Genomic DNA, 19034 nt, shown 5'->3' with positions numbered 1-19034 from the left:
AAGAGTGAGAAGAAAGGAACCAAAAAAAGCTAATAAGAAATAAAAGAAAAGAAAGAACACATTGTAGCATAGGCCACACGGCTGACTAATTGTTGGAATAAATTAAAACTTCTACAACGCAGGTGAGCCTATTCCCTCTAGCCTTAATATATTTAAGCAATGAGAGCTCTCTATTTCCTCCAGTCTTAATATATGTATCTATCTATCTATGCGGAAAAAGTCAAATCGTTTGCTCGAGAAATGGCACCTTCCTCTCCAAGAAGAATAAATGTAGTGACAACTAACTTAATTGTTAGGTTTAGGTTGTGGGAGGAGACTGGGAGCCACTTATAAAGTTAAGAGTGACCCCTCTAAGAGGCTAGTCTTGTGGGGAAAGAGGACCCAAAACCTATGTAATTCCATTTGGTCTCCAGTTAAGCTAGGTTGGTGGCCGAGACGCTTGTGTAGTGGGCCCAACATAACAATTGGTGTCAAAACCAATGTGCTCAGATGCAAATCGCTGCAGGTCATGATGGCGGGATGTAGAGGAAGAGATAATTGGGTGTAGTCCCATATCGGTTGTGGGATAAGGCTTTAACCGATTTATATAACACTAAGGTGATCCCCTAACACGCTAGTCTTTTGAGGGAAGATGGTCCAGATACAAGTATGTTCGGTGCGGTGGGTTGGTGAACCGAACCGCCAACAACTACAATTTCTTCCATTGCGGATATGTGAAGAATGCACCTTTCTTTTGAAGGGTTTTGTTCATGTTGTTTTTGAGCATTTTGTAGAAAAAGCAATAGAGTAACTTGTATTTTAGCTAGTAAGGGAGAGGCATCACAATCTAGGGCATGTTTGGTACGCTGGGCCGATTTGGGGCTCACTAGCGCAGTGGTGCGAGGTCACCTGCGTGTCCAGAACGAGCCACGGGCCAAAATTGGCCTATCGTTTGGTAGGTCGGGGATGCATGGTTTGGGCAAAAAAGGTCCTTTTGTTTGTTTGTCTTTAGCCAACCCCAAATCTGGATGGAGAAGAAACTACACATGTTTGGTACCATCCAGGCAAGCATAAGGTCACCTCTTCTCTACAACGGGTGGCTTTACCATACTATTACCTCTCATCACACAGAAATCATAGTTCAGCAGTTGCAAACTTACGAAGCTAGCAGTTCACGAATCCATTCCTAGCTAATACGAATGGTAGTTCATAACGACATTTCCTAGCTACTACGAATGATAGTTTATCATCAAAGGGGGGTCTTCTTCTTCTTCTTCACTTCTTCACTTGTTCTTCTCCTTCTCAAATGGTGGTGTGGCCTCTGGCTTCCCACATTGTGTTTGCCCACTCGATCCTTCTAGGCTTCACTGTCGCATGCCTCCACGCCATGGCCGGTCTCAACTTCATCAAAAGTGACAACCTCTTCGAAAAATTCATGCTCGCCCCAACCTAGAATCCAGTTGTGAAGAATGCAGCAAGTAAGGAGCAGCTTCACTCGAGTGTCAAAAGTGTGGAACGGTTTCTAGTCAAGGACCTTGGACATGTTCTTCAATGCAGCCAATATCCTCTCAATGGTGACTCTAAGGGCAAGTACAATGGAAGCGCTTAACTAGAGGCGCTAGGAAAGAAATCCTGGATGCTTTGGCGGTTCCCACCCAGTTCCCAGCCATTTTTGTGGCATCGATGCATAGCTAAGAGCCAGACGCTTAGAAAATAAGTACAAAATGTCTCTCCTAGCACCAGACACTTAAGCAAGCTAGGGAATTAACTTTTTAAGCGCCTGCACAAGCGCTTTCCAATCTACATGCTCTAAGGCTTGAGTGTCTCAGATTGAACAACTCTTTCACATTCCGAGGTCGGTTCCTTGTAGTAAACTCGTTAAGGTGGTACCTTGTTTTCCTGAAGGGAGGTAGAATACCAGGTCGGCATGCATATCCTGCATCTCCAAGGAAGAACTTACCCTCAAGGATTTGCAACCCATCAGGCCTTGAGAAGCTGTCGGACGGTGTTTGCATCATGAGCTGAACCCTCCCAGCCAGCAAGCATGTATGTGAACCTCATATCGAAATCCACAGCTGCTAGCACGTTCTGGCTGGTGTAGTGCTTCCTGTCGTGGAATGTTGCAGACATTGATATCGGTACCTTTGCAGTCACATGAGTACCATCAATAGCCCCAATACAATCCTATCAACCAATTAGCACACAGTCATGTTTCAGTACCACACATCTCATAAGTAGAACGAACATGATTTTGTACCCACCCTGAAATACGGGAACCACCTGTAGTTGTTCTTGATCTTGGGTGGTGTGTTGTTTGATGCTGGCTTGATCACTTTACCTCTGAGCTCCCCAACTACGTACAACACCTGCTGGAAGTACCGAAAGATAGTCTCCGTGTATTTCCTGAATGTGCTATGGATGACTCTGAACCTCTGGTTATAACCCACGACATGAAGAAACATTGCGACTTGTTCTTTGATAGGGGTGTGGATGCTATCAACCAGCAGTTCTCTATCCCTAAACGTTTTCACAAGTGCATAGAAAGGGGCTCTTCTCATCCGAAGCATCTGGCTAGCATCTACATTGTTGCAGTTGTAGATGTAGTTTAGGTTGGCCATCCTCTCCTGATCTTGTCGTAACATAGGACCGTACATGACAGGAGGAAAAGCAGCGCCTAACTTCTCTCTTGTACACCATCAGGATCCAGGCTTTAACTCAAATGATGAGTGTTGTGGCGTGATACACAAGCTGAAACTGGTCGGTCTAGTCAAACAAGATCTAAGCATTACGAACGGTTTTATCGAACCCAACAAGTTCTATCAACATGAATCTAACACTACAATAGAGCAGAGGAGTTTCCCCTTACCTCTGTCGTGGCAGGCGATGGAGACGACCGAAAGTTGGAAAAGATGTGCACAGGCTACACCGCAGCTGGAAACGACGACCCTGGTATGGCGCCGGAGACCGAAGGGAGAAGCTCCTCGTCCAGAGCACGGCCAGGATCAGATGCGCGAGACCAGATCTGGAGCGCCGCTGCCGGTGTGAAAATTGGGGAAAGGAAAATTTTGAGAGGGGGTTAATGGAAAGGGTAACGAATAGGGAGGTTACCCCTACCTTTGCCGCGCAACGCTGCTCGAATTCGCCTTCTTCCGTCATGCCGCGGCCGAGCGCCCGCGGGAACGGCGTTATCGGTTTTCGTCGCGTTCAGGCATGTCCCTGTAAAAACGGTCAAACTAAGCGTTCCTCCTGAGTCTGTCACAGGGTGCTTTAAAACCTGAGTCTATCCCAGGGTGATTTAAAACCTGCTATGTGACAACGTGGAGACAACTGAGCATCCAAACGGCCCAAAACCTGTGCTCCACGTGCGAACCAAAGGGTGCCCAGCTACCAAACAGGCCCCTATTGTGTGGATTGATGACCCAACTGATTTCATCTATGAACTTCGTCTCTTCTTCTGGCTGATGATGTAACTATCTTCCAAAAGTAATAAAATCGCATGTGTCTTTCCCTCAAATTAGGGGGAAAAGCATGAACAAACCCAAGCTCGGCTCAGTATGCCACACGACACAAGGCACAAGAAAACAGCCAGAAAAATGAGCAGTTGCATCATGCATTTCAGGAAGATACACATCACAAAGTTGCAGTTCAAGCTAAGGTAGGACAGCACAAAGACCCCATACACGGTTGCCCTAGTATCTACACCCACTAGACCACCACCGGCAAAAAGAACCGCCAGAAAATCCAGTTCCCAGCCACCAAAACAACAATAAGCCGTCAAATATTAATCAGGTTCCATCCACAACCAGCACCCGTCAGTTGCGGTGGTGCTGCAGCTGCAGCAGCCGCGAGTACGCCCCTTCCGGCCGCGCCACCAGCTCCGAGTGGCCGCCGTGCTCGACGATCCGCCCATCCTGGACGACCGCTATGCGGTCCACGCCTCGGATCGTTGAGAGGCGATGCGCGACCAGGACGGTGGTCCGCCCCTTCATCAGCCGCTCCAGTGCCTCCTGCAGCACGGACTCAGACTCGGCGTCCAGCGCGCTCGTCGCCTCGTCAAGGAGCAGGATGGCTGGGTTCTTGAGCACCGCCCTGGCGATGGCGATCCGCTGCTTCTGGCCGCCTGACAGCTGCACGCCTCGCTCGCCAACCGCCGTCTTGTACCCGTCGGGCAGCTGGCTGACGAAGCTGTGCACGTTCGCTGTCTTGGCTGCCTCGATCACCTCCTCCTCGGTCGCGCCTTCCTTGCCATACGCGATGTTCTCAAGAATGCTCGACGCGAAGAGTACAGGCTCCTGCTGCACGAGGCCAATCTTGAGCCGCAGGGACTTCAGGTTCAGCCTCCTGATGTCCTTGCCATCGATCATAACCTTGCCACCAGTTGGGTCGTAGAACCGCTCGATGAGGGCAATGACAGTGCTCTTTCCAGACCCGCTAGCTCCAACTAGAGCCTGGCTGCGCCCAGCCTGGATCTTCAGGTTGAAATCCTTGAAGATTTCAATGTCAGGGCGGGCCGGGTAGGCGAAGTCGACATGCCGCAGCTCAATGTCCCCGCGAACAGTGCTGACACGCTCCGACTCCGGATCATCAAGCTCGATCCTTGTCGCCCTGTTGAGGATGCCGAAGATGGAGCGGATAGATTCGCCTCCACGGATGATCTCCGGGGCCAGGCTGACCGTCTCGGCAACGGAGTTGGCAGTCACAACAAGGACAACGAAAACCTTGATGACCTTGGAGAAGGTTGACCCATGTGACCGGACCAGGTGAGAACCATACCAGAGAATGAGCGCTTCTGAGCAGTACAGGCAGAGCTGTGAGAGGCCATACAGAAGGCCCGCAGTCTGACTGCGGCGCAGGATCTGCTCCTCTGGTATGCGCAGCTCATGGCTGAAGAGAGACATGATCTTGTTTTGAGCGTTGAACGCTGCCACGGTGCGGATGTTGCTCACGCCTTCACCAGCAACCATGCTGCTCTTGGCATGTGCCTTGGCTGTGTCACCAGCAAACCCCTTCATTGAAAGTTGCTGAAAGCATCAAAAGAAACAACACAAATATATTAGATCATGCACATTCAGACTACTTAAGAAACATGGAAGCATTGTTCTGATGTTAATTTGATTTTGACTAGTGCACTAGATCCGCAAAAAGGGGTCTCAATTACTCTATTTTGCCGTTTACGTTAACACAAAAAAGGTACTACTGTGCAAAACTAAAAGAACTTGTTGAATAAAAAGGCAGGCCAGGAAATTACCTGCGCAAAGTTGGCAAGCACAAGAAGAGGGAAAGTGGCCAGAATAAGGAGTGCCACTCTCCACTCAATGATAAAACCGACAATGAAAGATGTCATAAGGGTGGTAATGTTCTGCAGTATCACTGATATCCTCTCAGCTATCGCTGATTTCACATCAGCCGCATCAACCGCTACACGAGCAGCCACAAGACTTGAGTTGTTTTCTTCTTCGTCAAACCAACCAACTTCATTCCTTAGTATCGCTGCAAATGTGATAAGAGATTTACTGTAAGTTAGTGCAAGATAGATTGGTTATTGGTTTTTTATAGGGAAACAAGAAATGCATACCGGACAGCATCATCCTCCTAACCCTGGTTGTAAGATTTTCTCCCATTATGCTGAAGAAGTAGTGCTGCACAAGATAGGCAACTACAGCATATATGCCTATGCCAATGTAGATGAACACATAAAGCTTAGTTTTCCTCTCCATCTCGTTGAGATCTTTGTAGTAGAACACATCAAGCATTTCACCCATAACAATGGCAAATGCTGGACCAATGAATCCAGACAGAACAGAGCCAATGGCACCCAGCACCGCATAAGGCCACTCGGGAGCATTCAATTTCAGGAGCTTGAAAAAGTAACCACGCGGTGCTGGGTATTTGAGGCTATTATCTGCAACCGACATCATCTCAATGCGCCCATCTGCTCCAGTACTGTACTGATAGCTCAGGTTCCGTAAACTTCCCGACCTGAGGCTCAAAGATTTGGTGGAAAGAGAGCTTGTCAGGTGCATTGAGCGCGACCGTCGGGTAGATGCACAAACAAGATCTCTATTACGTGCTGATTCCTGAAAACGAATCAGAGATGCATATGCTCCAGAGGTTCCTTTCAGTAGAAGTTCATCATGTGTCCCAGTCTCAACAACTTGGCCTTGCTGTATCACTGCGATCATGTTTACATTTCTAATAGTAGACAGGCGGTGCGCAACAACTACTGTAGTTCGTCCAACCATCAGGCGGTCTAGAGCTTCTTGCACAATGTTTTCTGAATCTGCATCTAAAGCACTAGTAGCTTCATCAAGGAGCAGTATCTTGGGGTCCTTCAGCATAGCACGAGCTATTGCAATACGCTGTTTCTGACCACCAGAGAGCTGAATTCCCCGCTCACCAACCTACGAATGAAATAGAAACAAATAAGTACCTGATTGACTACCACTTCTAAAACAAGTACTTGGTTGACTAAACCTCACTGCACAGCATCAAATAAAAAGAATCACCATTGTGTTGTATCCATTGGGGAGGAGAGTGATAAAACTATGAGCATTGGATGCAGTTGCTGCAGCTTCAACTTCTGCAATCGTGGCATCAGGCTTTCCATACAGTATATTCTCAAGGATAGTAGTTGCAAAAAGGGCAGGTTCTTGGTTTACTAGTCCAATCTGATCTCTCAGCCACCTCAATTGCAGTGTCTTGAGGTCAACATTGTCCAGCAAAACCTTGCCTGCAATTCAAGAGAAGTCCAGGTTAATCCAAAAGGAGCTACACATATAAAGTAACGATAGATCATGAGTTCTCAGTAACAAAGCATTTATTACCTTCATTAGGATCATAGAACCTTTCTATCAAAGCCACAACAGTGCTCTTTCCAGATCCACTGCCTCCAACAACTGCAACAGTTTTCCCAGAAGGAAAGAACAAAGAGAAATCCCGAAAGATCATAACATCAGGCCTTGATGGATAACTGAAAGTAACATCCTTGAACTCTATATTTCCATGGACCTCTGCCAAACACTGGCCATCCTTCTGATCATTTACTATGGAAGGTTTCTGACGAATGACCTCCAACAGTTTGTAACCAGCAATCTTCCCTTTGCTGAAAGCTCCAAGATTTGAGAATGCCTGGCCAAGACTCCTGTAGCAACAAAGTTCAAGCAATTAGACGGGAGATGTCAGAGTAAAAATAACAGGAGAAAATAGATGGACCATGTATTTCACTTACATGCCACCAACGATTGCAGAAAAGATGGCAGTAAAAGCCTTGCCACCATCACTCTGCCCATTCCTGATGAAGACACCGGCATACCAGAATACTAGTGCCCAAGACATGCATGCACTCGCGTATGTGCATCCAATTCCAAGACCTTTAGCCATTCCAGCTTTGTAACCAAGCTTCAGTGTGTTCTGGATTGCTTCGGAGTAGGAATTGAGCGCTTTGCTCTCTCCAACGAATGAGTAGACTGTTCTAACTTGTGCAATTGCCTATGAAAGAATGAGTACCCCAACTCCGTCAGCATAAGTATGGTATCAAGCAACTTGATTCCATAAGTAAAATCACGGTGACACTAATACAGAAAATACAGCACATTCAATTAAAATAAGTATAGTAGACACCTTACAAAACTCTGGTAACTACTAGCAGTAACAGAGCATAATGACTATTGTTTAACAAAGCACTTTAAAAGTTCAAATTTGCACATGTAAGAAGTTAAGCGCTTTATGTGCAGATGACCAATATAGAGAACTTTTGTTAGAATACATGCGTTGTTTTTTTTGGAAGTGTACAAAAGCATATCACTAACTTTTGTCTAACTGAGGTTGACTGTCTACACCCTGTTCCCAAAAATGGCCATAGCCAACCTCCCATATTCCTCTGTCATCACACATCATCATTAGTTTTCCTTTTTGAACCTCACATGTCTTATTCTTTAGTTATTCTGCAATTTCGTCACAAAATGACCAAAATAGATTACTCAAGCAAAAATTATAAAACAGACCTAAATTCATATAGCGTGCCATCATTTGTGTCATACTATGTTGGAAATATCATTATCCAAGCTACACAAAGAACTGACATGCATAATTTTGGTACTCAACGTAGTCAAACCTAACAGCAAAGTTGTGATGCGTTTGTCCCCACATCAACCTAGAAATACTCTTAAATTGCTCGACCTAGTTGATAAAACAATAGTGTGCCGTCATTCACCTCATATGCAGGAAATATCGTATTCTAAGATATGGGAAGTATCCATATCCATAATTTTGGTACTCCTTAGACAGCCAAATCTCACAGAAACTTATTATGTGTTTGTCTGTACATAAATCTAGAACTAGAAGTACTCTCCGGTGAAATTCGGTTGACCGGATTCAGAAAAGAAAAGGAAGGATCTTTTGTGGGCACTATGAACCAAATCCAGACATAAACTCAATGGGCCACTACAGCAAAAGGTTAACACATAAGTCTCCTTGAAGCACAAAACGCACGAAAATTCTGGCACAATGTGCTGCCCCCGCCTAGCTTATGGAATTGCTCATAGGATTCCCAAAGAACAAAAGTTGGAAAAAACCAAAAAAGCATGTTGGTTAGTTTGGCATGCTGCATAAGAATATTAAGTAGGAGTACAAGTTTTTTCATAGTTGGCTCCTGATCAGCAGACAACACAGAAATTACTACCAACCCACCACCACCCCAATCCAAGCAGAAGTCCAAGCACGCACGACGGTAATGCATAGACTAATCCGACACAAATCCTAAACGAATCCATGAGACATATTCTATTATGACGGAGGGAGAATAATCCCGACTCATAATTGTTTTACCTGCTCTGCCACGACGCCGGCATTGGCGTAGGACTCCCGGCTCTTGGAGGTGAGCCCGGTGAGAGTGTAGGCGTAGAGTCCGCCGGCGAAGGCGATGGCGGGGATGACGGCGACGCTAAGCAGCGCCAGCCGCCACGCGGAGATGAAGCCGACGACGAGCCCCGCGAAGAAGGTGGCGAGGTAGTGGATGAAGTTGCCGACCTTCTCGCCGATGGCGTCCTGCACGAGCAGCGTGTCGGTGGAGACCCCGAAGACGATGTCCCCCGTGCGCGCGTCCGTGTCGAAGAACCCGACGTCCTGCCGCAGCACCGCGTCCAGGTACGCCTTCCGGAGCGCGATCACCTGCCGCTCCCCGGTGTACATCCAGCACGCGATCTCTGCACAGAAGCAAATCCCAAAATAAATCCCAGCTTTAACTACCTTGCAAAACAGTAGAGCTCCGTCGGGGCCGAGCACACGTGACACGCCGCCGGCGTGAAACTCCGGCGAGGGAGCGAGAAGGAGACAGACAACATTATTGTTCTGTTTTTCTGTGATGGCGACGGGACTTGTGTTATTGAGTGGGCTGGTCTCCCAGATGCCCCACTGCCATGACCAGATCCCGCTTCGCGGAGAGGCCCCTGTAGTTGCTCTTACGCTCGAACAGAGCCTCCGTGCGCCGGAGGAAACGAGAGAAGAGGGGCGTGCTGGTAATTATACGGGATGTAGGGGGGGCAACAGGAACGATAAGCTCACCAGAGTAGGAGGCGACGCAGACCACCAGTCCGAGGTAGACGAAGTAGAGCGCATACTGAGTGAAGGAGTGAAGAAGAAATCAGTGGCGAGCACGTGGAGTGACACATCGGCGAACAAAACAGAAGTACTATCAAGCAGGCAAGCAATGGCGATTTGGGTGTGAGGTAGTACGGACCTTGGCGACCTCGTCGGTCATGGTGCGGAGGTCGGTCTGGTTCTTGCCGAAGCCGTTGATGAGGTCCCCGAAGAGGAGGAAGAAGCAGGGCATGGCGGCGCCGTGCGCCACCGCGCCGAGGCTCCCAAGGGACATGAGCGCCAGGTCCCACTTGTCGGCGAAGGAGAACAGCTCGTGGAACGCCACTGCCTGGTCCGCTCGCTTCTTGCCCTGCCCCACTGCTGCCGCCGCATCGCAGCCGCCTCCCGCCGATCCGTTCGCCGCAGCCTTCTCCGCCTTCACGTCCGCCACCGCCGGGTCAGCCATCGCAATACGCTTTCCTCCGGTGCGGAGCACGCACGTCCTCCTTCGCTGGCTCACAGTCTCACTCTCAGGCCGCCATTGACGCCGCCGCGCCCTCTCCGGGCTTGGCTTTGCTTTCTTGGATTGGGGCTCTGGCTCGGTTCGCCTCGGAGTTCGTGACGTGCAGCAGAGGTTTGTGGTGGTGGTGGTGCTTTTGTGTTCCGCGCAGCGGTGGTCAGAAGTTGGGGCGGCGTTGGGGCGATTGATAAAGAGAAGGCCGAAGATCGACCAAGTGGTGGCCTCACTCGCGGTAAGCTTAACCCCTTTCTCTCTTATGCTTAATTAATTACTGTAAAATATTTTATAAGAGCACGTACAAATACATATACTATTAGGTAGTATCATGCATTTCATGAAACAGAGAGATGTCATCATAATTAAGGATAAGAGAGATCATAATAGTATCATAGCTAGATATCGTATTATATAATCACGTGGTACACGTGATAAGCTACTATCAAACAAACAAAAAAGATATCGTATTATATAGCACATAGATTTAGAAAATTAATATTAAATAAATCTTATACATCTATTTGCATGGAGATACTACAAATTAACAAATATAAGAAGATTATGATAGTAGTATATGATACCAAGCATTATAAAGATAGTATCGTATCGCATTTTTAGAACCTGGGTGCACGCGCACCTAGTTTGTCAAAAATTGAAAAAATGTTATTTAAAAGCTTTAAAAAGTATTGAAGTAAAGTTTGTATATACATACTATGTTGATACATATTCGTGTAAGTTTTCACGAATATATGTGGCCTACACAATAATGACAAAATGTTTAAATAACACTATAATATTTGGATTTGTACTATTCGCAAGAATAGGAACTTTTATTTTCTCATTTTTGTGTAGGTCACACGCAATCCTATTTTTTCGCGAAAACTTACACGAGCAAGTATCAACATAATATATACATGCATGCATTTTTCAAACTTTTCTAAAACTTTAAATAGCAATATTTTGAATTTTTCATAACTGGATGCGCGCGCACCCAGTTCTGTTTGGTATTTTCGGTATCATGCACTAGTATATTTGTGCATTGTACTGCTATATCGCATTTTTGTTGAGTTGGAGAAAAGAATGTAAATGGGCTCTAATGCAAAAGTCAGCTCTAACACGTGTTGCTAGGCACTTTGTGAAAATAGATGGTGGACCATTGATGTGGGCTACACCAAATGGGTCCTTCATATTGGTGTACCCGATATGGGCCAAATAAAGGCTCATGGAGAACTCCTTGCTAGATTAAGAGTCGCGGCGCACAAAGCATATCATGGTCCGTGGATTCAACATGTACGACAAGAACAAGGCATCGAAAGGAAAGTTTGAACAATTGTAACCTACATGGACTCGATTCGTCTATAAAAGCTAGGAGGGGTCACAAGGCTAGGGCACAAATCCTAGCTACACTAGATCGATATCATTTTTTTTTGTCTTCTCATCGATTCATGTAATCAACGACATAATACAAGCAGACAAGCATCACGTGGTGTTTCTCCACCGAAGGCCTATAGCTGGGTAAAACCTTGCTTGTCCCTTTGTCTGTTATGCATGCACGTCGTCGAATTCACCATTACGGTTCTTCCCCAAAACCCAAGTCCATCACGTATGGACATTGCCATTGTTACCCCATGTCAACTGATGACGTCTATGGAAAGTTTGTGTGCTGGATCTATGGTTTTTGCTGCTTTGACCCCGACTATCTTCGATTCGTCGGTTCAGGAAGAACTGATCTACCTCGGATCTGTGGCCTTTCGGCCATACCGGATAACCATGTGATCAGCCTTTGCCTCCTTCAGCAAAGGAGAATAGATGACTTTTGGGAGCTTTTGTTTCCTCTTCAACACGGAGACGGAGGGTATCGCCCTCCTCATGGATCCAATATGTTCACCTACAACAAAATCTACGACGACATCGACTACCATGACGTCCACAATAACTTCCTCTATGTGGACACTTGAGATAGCTTCTAGTGACATGGGTATCTAAGAAATATACATGCAGTCGGTACGAGCATCTCCACTCAGGGGGCCTGAAGGCCCCCTAAACGGCTGTGGGGGGTGCCGGTGCAAAAAATTTGTGGCCAGCCGTCCCCTCCCCCCACCCCCGCGCGTTTCATTTTGGCACCGGCGTGGCCCAACTACTAATCCGGCGCTCCCAAACCAAACCAACCCACGGGCAGGCTAGCGGGGCCACTAGATGAAGGAGGGCGGGAAGAGAGCGCACGAACCGGTCGGTCGTTGTGAGCCATCGCAAATACTAGATGCGGACCGGTCGTCTTCCTCCTTGCCTTCCGCGCCGCGTCAATGTCCTTCCCATCTTCTAACCTTCAGCGCCCCACGCCAACCTTTATAGTGGTGGCATGCACTGACACGTCTTGTCAATGGGGCACGCGCCAACGTTAATGGCCATCAGTGCCTCCCCTTCCCCCTCTATAAAATGTTGGAGATATGCCCAAGAGGCAATAATAAAGTGGTTATTATAATATCTTTGTGGTTATGATAAATGTTTACATACCATGCTATAATTGTATTAACCGAAACATTGATACATGTGTGTTATGTAAACAACAAGGAGTCCCTAGTAAGCCTCTTGTATAACTAGCTTGTTGATTAATAGATGATCATGGTTTCGTAATCATAAACATTGGATGTTATTAATAACAAGGTTATGTCATTGGATGAATGATATAATGGACACACCCAAATGAGCGTAGCATAAGATCAAGTCATTAAGTTCAACTTGCTATAAGCTTTCGATACATAGTTACCTAGTCCTTCGACCATGAGATCATGTAAATCACTTACACCGGAAGGATACTTTGATTACATCAATAAAGATGGGATTAAGTATTCGGAAAGTGTGAGTTGAGGCATATGGATCAAGAGTGGGATTTGTCCATCCCGATGACGGATAGATATACTCTGGGCCCTCTCGGTGGAATGTCGTCTAATTAGCTTGCAAGCATGTGACTGGGTCACAAGAGATGATATACCACGGTACGAGCAAAGAGTACTTGTCAGCAACGAGGCTGAAAAAGGTATGGAGATACCGATGATCGAACCTCGGACAAGTAAAGTATCGCGTGACAAAGGGAATCGGTATCGTATGTAAATGGTTCAATCGATCACTAAGTTATCGCTGAATATGTGGGAGCCATTATGGATCTCCAGATCCCTCTATTGGCTATTGCTCGAAGTGGAGTCTCGACCATGTTTGCATAGTTCACGAACCGTAGGGTGACGCGTTTAAGGTTCGATGTCGCGTAAGTAGATTCGGAATATGAGATGGAGACGAAGTTTGTTCGGAGTCTCGGTTGGGATCCAGGACATCACGAGGAGGTCCGGAATGATCCGGAGAATAAGATTCATATAAGGGAAGTTGATTTCTAGGTTTCGAAAAAGTTCGGGATTTTTTTCCGGTGAAAGACCGGGAAGGTTCTAGAAGGTTCCGGGGGTCCCACTAGTGGGCCCACGATCCTAGGAGGCCTAGCATGGGCCAAGGGGATGCACCCTAGCCTAATGGGCCAGGGGCACATGCCCCCCAAGGCCCAGCCAGCCAACCCCTTAGGGTTTCCCCAAAACCCTAGGGGGGGATCAACTTGGGGGGGAAGAAATCCCCCTCCCCCTTGTGGCCGCCAGCCCTAGATGGTTATGGGGCGCATGAGGGCTACCCCAACCGACCTCCCCTCCTATATAAAGAGGGGAAGGGGCAGGGGCGCAACACACCTCTCAGACCAAGTTCTGGCCGCCCCCTCTCTCCTCCATATTGCTGCTCCGGCTTAGGCGAAGCCCTGCAGCTTTTCTCCTCCTCCACCACCACCACCACGTCGTCGTGCTGCTGGGATTCCGAGGGGATCTACCACACCTCCGCTGCCCGCTGGAACGGGGAGAGGACGGGCTTCATCGACACCGTACGCACGACCGAGTACGGAAGTGCTGCCGGATTGCAGCACAGACGATCGACTACATCAACAACGAGATCTAATCTCATAGGCTTTGGAATCTTCGAGAGTTAGTCTTATGATCTTCTCGTTGCTTCGATCTTGATAGATTAGATCTTGCTTCTTCCTAGATTGGATCTTGGTTTTTGTTCATGTTCACGGTAGAAATTTTTTGTTTTCCATGCAACGAACCCTTCATAAAAAACACTGATACGTCCAATTTGCATCACTATTTTATATCATAATTTGCTGTTATTCATTGACATATTTCATATTTGGAGATGATACTTATGTTATTTCATCTATTTTGCATGTTTCATGATTATTTGGGGATCGCACACCGGAGCCAGGATTCTGCTGGAAAAAGCACCGTCAGAATGCAATATTTCGGAAGATCAACAGTTGAAGGAAATTATACGAAAATTCCTATTTTTCCAGATGACGAAGGGAGCCAGAAGGGGGAGCTGAGGAGGGCCGCCATGGGCCCCCCCACAGGCCGGCGCGGGCCCTGCCCGGCCGCGCCGCCCCGTGAGGAGGGGGCCCACAACCCCTCTCGCCTCCTTTTCTTCGCGTATGCCTTCGTCCCGAAAACCTAAGCCGGAGGGGTACGTCGAACGGAGCCACGGCCGCCTCTCGCGGGGCGGAGAACACCGGAGAGAAAAGAGCTCTCCGGCGGGTAGGAATCCGCCGGGAAATTCCCTCCCGGAGGGGAAATCGACGCCATCGTCACCGTCATCGAGCTGGACATCATCTCCATCACCATCACCATCATCTTCATCATCATCACCGCCGTCTCCACCGCTGCACCTCGTCACCGCTGTAGCAATTTGGGTTTGATCTTGATTGTTTGATAGGGAAACTCTCCCGGTGTTGATTTCTACTTGTTATTGATGCTATTGAGTGAAACCGTTGAACCAAGGTTTATGTTCAGATTGTTATTCATTATCATATCACCTCTGATCATGTTCCATATGATGTCTCGTGAGTAGTTCGTTTAGTTCTTGAGGACATGGGTGAAGTTTAAATGTTAGTAGTGAAGTATGGTTGAGTAATATTCAATGTTATGATATTTAAGTTGTGGTGTTATTCTTCTAGTGGTGTCGTGTGAACGTCGACTACACGACACTTCACCTTTATGGGCCTAGGGGAATGCATCTTGTACTCGTTTGCCAATTGCGGGGTTGCCGGAGTGACAGAAACCTGAGCCCCCGTTGGTATATCGATGCAGGAGGGATCGCAGGATCTCAGATTTAAGGCTGTGGTTAGATTTATCTTAATTACTTTCTTGTAGTTGCGGATGCTTGCAAGGGGTATAATCACAAGTATGTATTAGTCCTAGGAAGGGCGGTACATTAGCATAGGTTCACCCACACAACACTTATCAAAACAATGAAGATTAATTAGCCGTATGTAGCGAAAGCACTAGACTAAAATCCCGTGTGTCCTCGAGAACGTTTGGTCATTATAAGTAAACAAACCGGCTTGTCCTTTGTGCTAAAAGGGATTGGGCCACTCGCTGCAATTATTACTCTCGCACTTTACTTACTCGTACTTTATTCATCCGTTACATCAAAACCCCCGAATACTTGTCTGTGAGCATTTATAGTGAATCCTTCACCGAAACTGCTTGTCAACACCTTCTGCTCCTCGTTGGGATCGACATTCTTACTTATCGAAGATACTGCGATACACCCCCTATACTTGTGGGTCATCAAACACCCCTTGTCATCGTTGTTTCTTCCCCATCCAAGCACTTTGCCTCCACCGAGGAGAACCACCGAGCAGAGCGCCGAGAGAAACCAGCCGAGCAACCCCCCTTCCCATGGAACACTATGTAGGCGACAACGCAGGCACGAACGGCTCCGGGCGGCGTTGGCTTCTCATTGATGAGGCGTGAATTCGTGGCAGGCGTAGTACCTCGTCCCGCTGGACATGCATTGTACGCCGGGATAGGTCGTTGGCGCCAGTGGGCTGCTGGTGCCGCCCATGCCAGTCTGGTCGGTGCGGCGGGCAGCCATATACGACCACTTCTTCAGCGCTCATGTTGGAGGAGCGTAACGACCCGCGATAAGACCCTGACAACAATAGCATGCGGTCGACCTTCTTCAACCAGCAGCGCGAGGACAGGATCTCCCTGTAGCCGCGCCTAGGAGCACGCCGCCAGGGAGGAAGGTGGGACACGTGGCGCTAACAGGTGTTGTCTTCCTCGTGATCCTCGTCCTCTCCCGCCCGCTACTCGCCCTACTCAACGTTGTCCCAACGCCTCCTCGTACTGGTGGAGTAGGAGCCCTCGCAGAGCGGCTGACATTTCCTTGCCCACGCCATTGCCATTGTCCTAGTAGTCGCCGTCCCCTATTTCTCTACCTACACCATGGGCAAAAGATGACCCTTCCGAAAGAAGTACCACGATGGCGAGGCCAGCTCCTCGCGTGGCGGCAAGAAGCCGTGATAATGCCGATATATCCCCGCTGAGCTTGCGCGCCAACTCTGGGGGCGATCCGGCTGGTGCCATGGTCGGATGTCAGCCTATCGGGGGGAGGCTGGTACCTCAACTCCCGTCGTGTGTCGGTGCCTCCCGTGCATCATGCGGTACGAGAGCGGCGCAGCGAGCTCCGGCGCCGGCGGTTCATACTACCGCCAGATATGCGCGAAAATCTGGCGTACGACCTCAACTCCTATAGTTGGATCACGTTTGGGACGTGGGACACCGGGTTCTTCAAGCGCGAACTCATAAACGCCCTCACTGACGAGGAGGATGACGAGGAGGACGATGAGGACGAGGAGGTCAACGAGGACGAGGAGGGCGATGAGAAGGCCGACGACCACGAGGACGATGGCTTCGACTACAGCGACACGACGTGGGATCCGTAGCTCTAGGCGCCAGATTTCACCGAGGATGAGGCCATCCAGCTGTTCATCGACCAGAGTGAGCTCGGCCAGCTTGCCTAGTGGGACGGCCTCGGCTTCTAGCTCCGTGAGTCGGCGCAGGGGACACCGGTGACCCCTCCGGTGACTCCAAAGCGTGAGGTACGCAACCCGTCTGCTGCTCCTCCCGTAGCGCGGGATCCGTAGCCAGAGCCGACGAGGACTACCCTTCCTCCTCCCCTTCTCGCGTTGCCGGTATACTATCTGCCACCGACGACGCGTAGGCCATGGGAGATGACGGATGTCATCGACCACACCGGCGACGACTAGACGACAGTAGATTTCGTTGTGTTTATTTGATTTTGTATGTTTTACCACCAGTGTATCTCTATCCCATCGATGAAATATAACAGTAAATATACGTCGAGCTACTAGGAGCACCTCAAGATACAAACGGACAATCATGGTCCGAATACCATCTCCACGTCCATGATCCGACACAACCGAACGCGTGGGGTTATATTTAGCATCTAATCTGCATCAGGGAGCTAAAGATGCCATAATTGGGAGGGCAAGCGGGGATGCTAAACAACATGGCTAATGAGACGACATAGCGAAATGAACCATTCATAGCATGAGGGCTCCTTTGATTCATGTGACAGGAAAATCTTAGGAATATGAAAAGCATAGGATTTAGATGTCATGGTTAGTTGAATCCTATAAGAAGATGAGTTGTGTTTGATTGTGCGATTTTTTTTTCATGAGTTATGACCTAGTGTTTTATTTTTATATCATTTGCACTACAAGATTGAGTAGTTTCTATATGATATGTTCATATGAATCAAACTACTAGTGTAGGAAAAATTCTCATAGAATCTAAATCGTACATAATTTTATACGAATCCTATGGATTAAAGAAGTCCTAGCTAGCAAACCGAGCTTGGCTCTGGCGGCTAGGTTCATTATGGTGGGACCAGTCCATCCAAGTTTAAGTCCTAGACTTGCCATGTGTGTTTGAATTTTTTTTGAAATAGGGGATTAGCATCCCAGCCTCTGCATCAGAGCGATGCACACAATCTTTTATTAAAAAGTCTCAAGTGCTTATAGTCATTACAAGTTCACGGGTCGCATGACGTGGGTACATGAATTAGCCATCGAAAAAAAAAGAATACAACAAATGCCTATGCATATTGTATCCTATTAGTACGCTGCCAAGCACCCTCTCTGAAGATAGCCCGTACGACCGCCATCAACCGAGTGCATCCAGACTTCATAGGTTCCGCTGATCCTTGGGAAGGAGATAAAACCACATGTGGATCCAATAAGTAGCTTTGTGGATAACCTGCAAAAAGAAAGCACCTTCCGCTCAGTTAAAATCATATCATTGCGATAATTCCATATTGCCTAAAGCAAAGCACAAACTCCTACGCGAATTCGAGATTTTGTTTTCTTATCTATCCCATTTAGCCAATTTCCAAACATATTTTTGATATAAGCCGGAGGAGATATATTAACAGTAAAATGGACCACTCTCCAAATCAATTTCGCAAAGGGCATCTAATGAATAAATGTCTAATTGTTAGCTATGCTTTCGGTGGTAGGTGACGTGCCCGTCAACTGATGACTTCGTCAACCTCAAAATCTACCGGCTCGGCCTCTTGAAAATCCTCATATGGGTAAGATGTATACGTACGTTCGTATGGACGAGTGTTTATTTACAAGCGTTTGCATTGTAATGTGTTGTGAAAGAAGTCCTACCTGGTTTGCCCCCGACAACAGTGGCAAGGAACAATCAGCCAGAGCCATGGCCTATCCGTTCACCGAGTTGACCAGCGTCGCTTGCTCTCTCACCCGCCCAGCGTAGAGCGACGGTGTTGGGTCACTCCCCCGGTGACGGGAAGCACAGTCCACAGTACAGTACGCCCTTTGGAAGGCGAGCAGTAAAATAAATGGAGGAGCAGAGGTAGAGGCGCAGGCTACAGGCTCGTACTCCTATACAGCGCTTGGGGCCCGAGGCTGAGAGAGAGAGCGAGGGCAAAGTAGGAGTCGTATGTGGCAGGCAGGCAGCGACCTCTGTCCCCTTGTGAACTTGGACGGACGGATTCCTCCCTCCCCTGGGCGGACCCATGGCCCAGGGCCGCGTCATGTGGGCTGCCC

At 48.0% G+C, this 19034-nt stretch overlaps 1 protein-coding gene across 1 annotated transcript; it reads right to left on the bottom strand.

Moving 5' to 3' along the window:
• Window positions 1-3791: 3791 nt before the first annotated feature.
• On the bottom strand, window positions 3792-10021 carry LOC124677195 (ABC transporter B family member 19-like). Its single transcript, XM_047213194.1, has 9 exons — window positions 9716-10021; window positions 9541-9595; window positions 8806-9182; window positions 7208-7467; window positions 6804-7120; window positions 6486-6709; window positions 5555-6380; window positions 5228-5469; window positions 3792-5000 (listed from the first exon to the last, which is right to left on the bottom strand). Exons 1-9 carry the CDS (start codon window positions 10019-10021, stop codon window positions 3792-3794), a joined length of 3816 nt encoding a protein of 1271 aa, XP_047069150.1.
• Between the last annotated feature and the right edge of the window lie 9013 nt (window positions 10022-19034).

Source organism: Lolium rigidum, chromosome 7 (genome assembly GCF_022539505.1).
Source record: "Lolium rigidum isolate FL_2022 chromosome 7, APGP_CSIRO_Lrig_0.1, whole genome shotgun sequence".
NCBI classification, from domain to species: Eukaryota; Viridiplantae; Streptophyta; class Magnoliopsida; order Poales; family Poaceae; genus Lolium; species Lolium rigidum.
Note: the sequence above shows the minus strand (reverse complement) of the source record. Positions and strands in the feature narration are given on the sequence as shown.

What these genes read in the sequence shown, in the direction of transcription:
- LOC124677195 (XM_047213194.1), bottom strand. Translation starts at nt 10,021, where the DNA reads ATGGCTGACCCGGCGGTGGCGGACGTGAAGGCGGAGAAGGCTGCGGCG. An exon ending in GTTCTATGATCCTAATGAAG is followed by an intron (nt 6,710 to 6,803) that starts GTAATAAATGCT and finishes CTTGAATTGCAG; the next exon opens with GCAAGGTTTTGCTGGACAAT. An exon ending in CCAATGGATACAACACAATG is followed by an intron (nt 6,381 to 6,485) that starts GTGATTCTTTTT and finishes TTTCATTCGTAG; the next exon opens with GTTGGTGAGCGGGGAATTCA.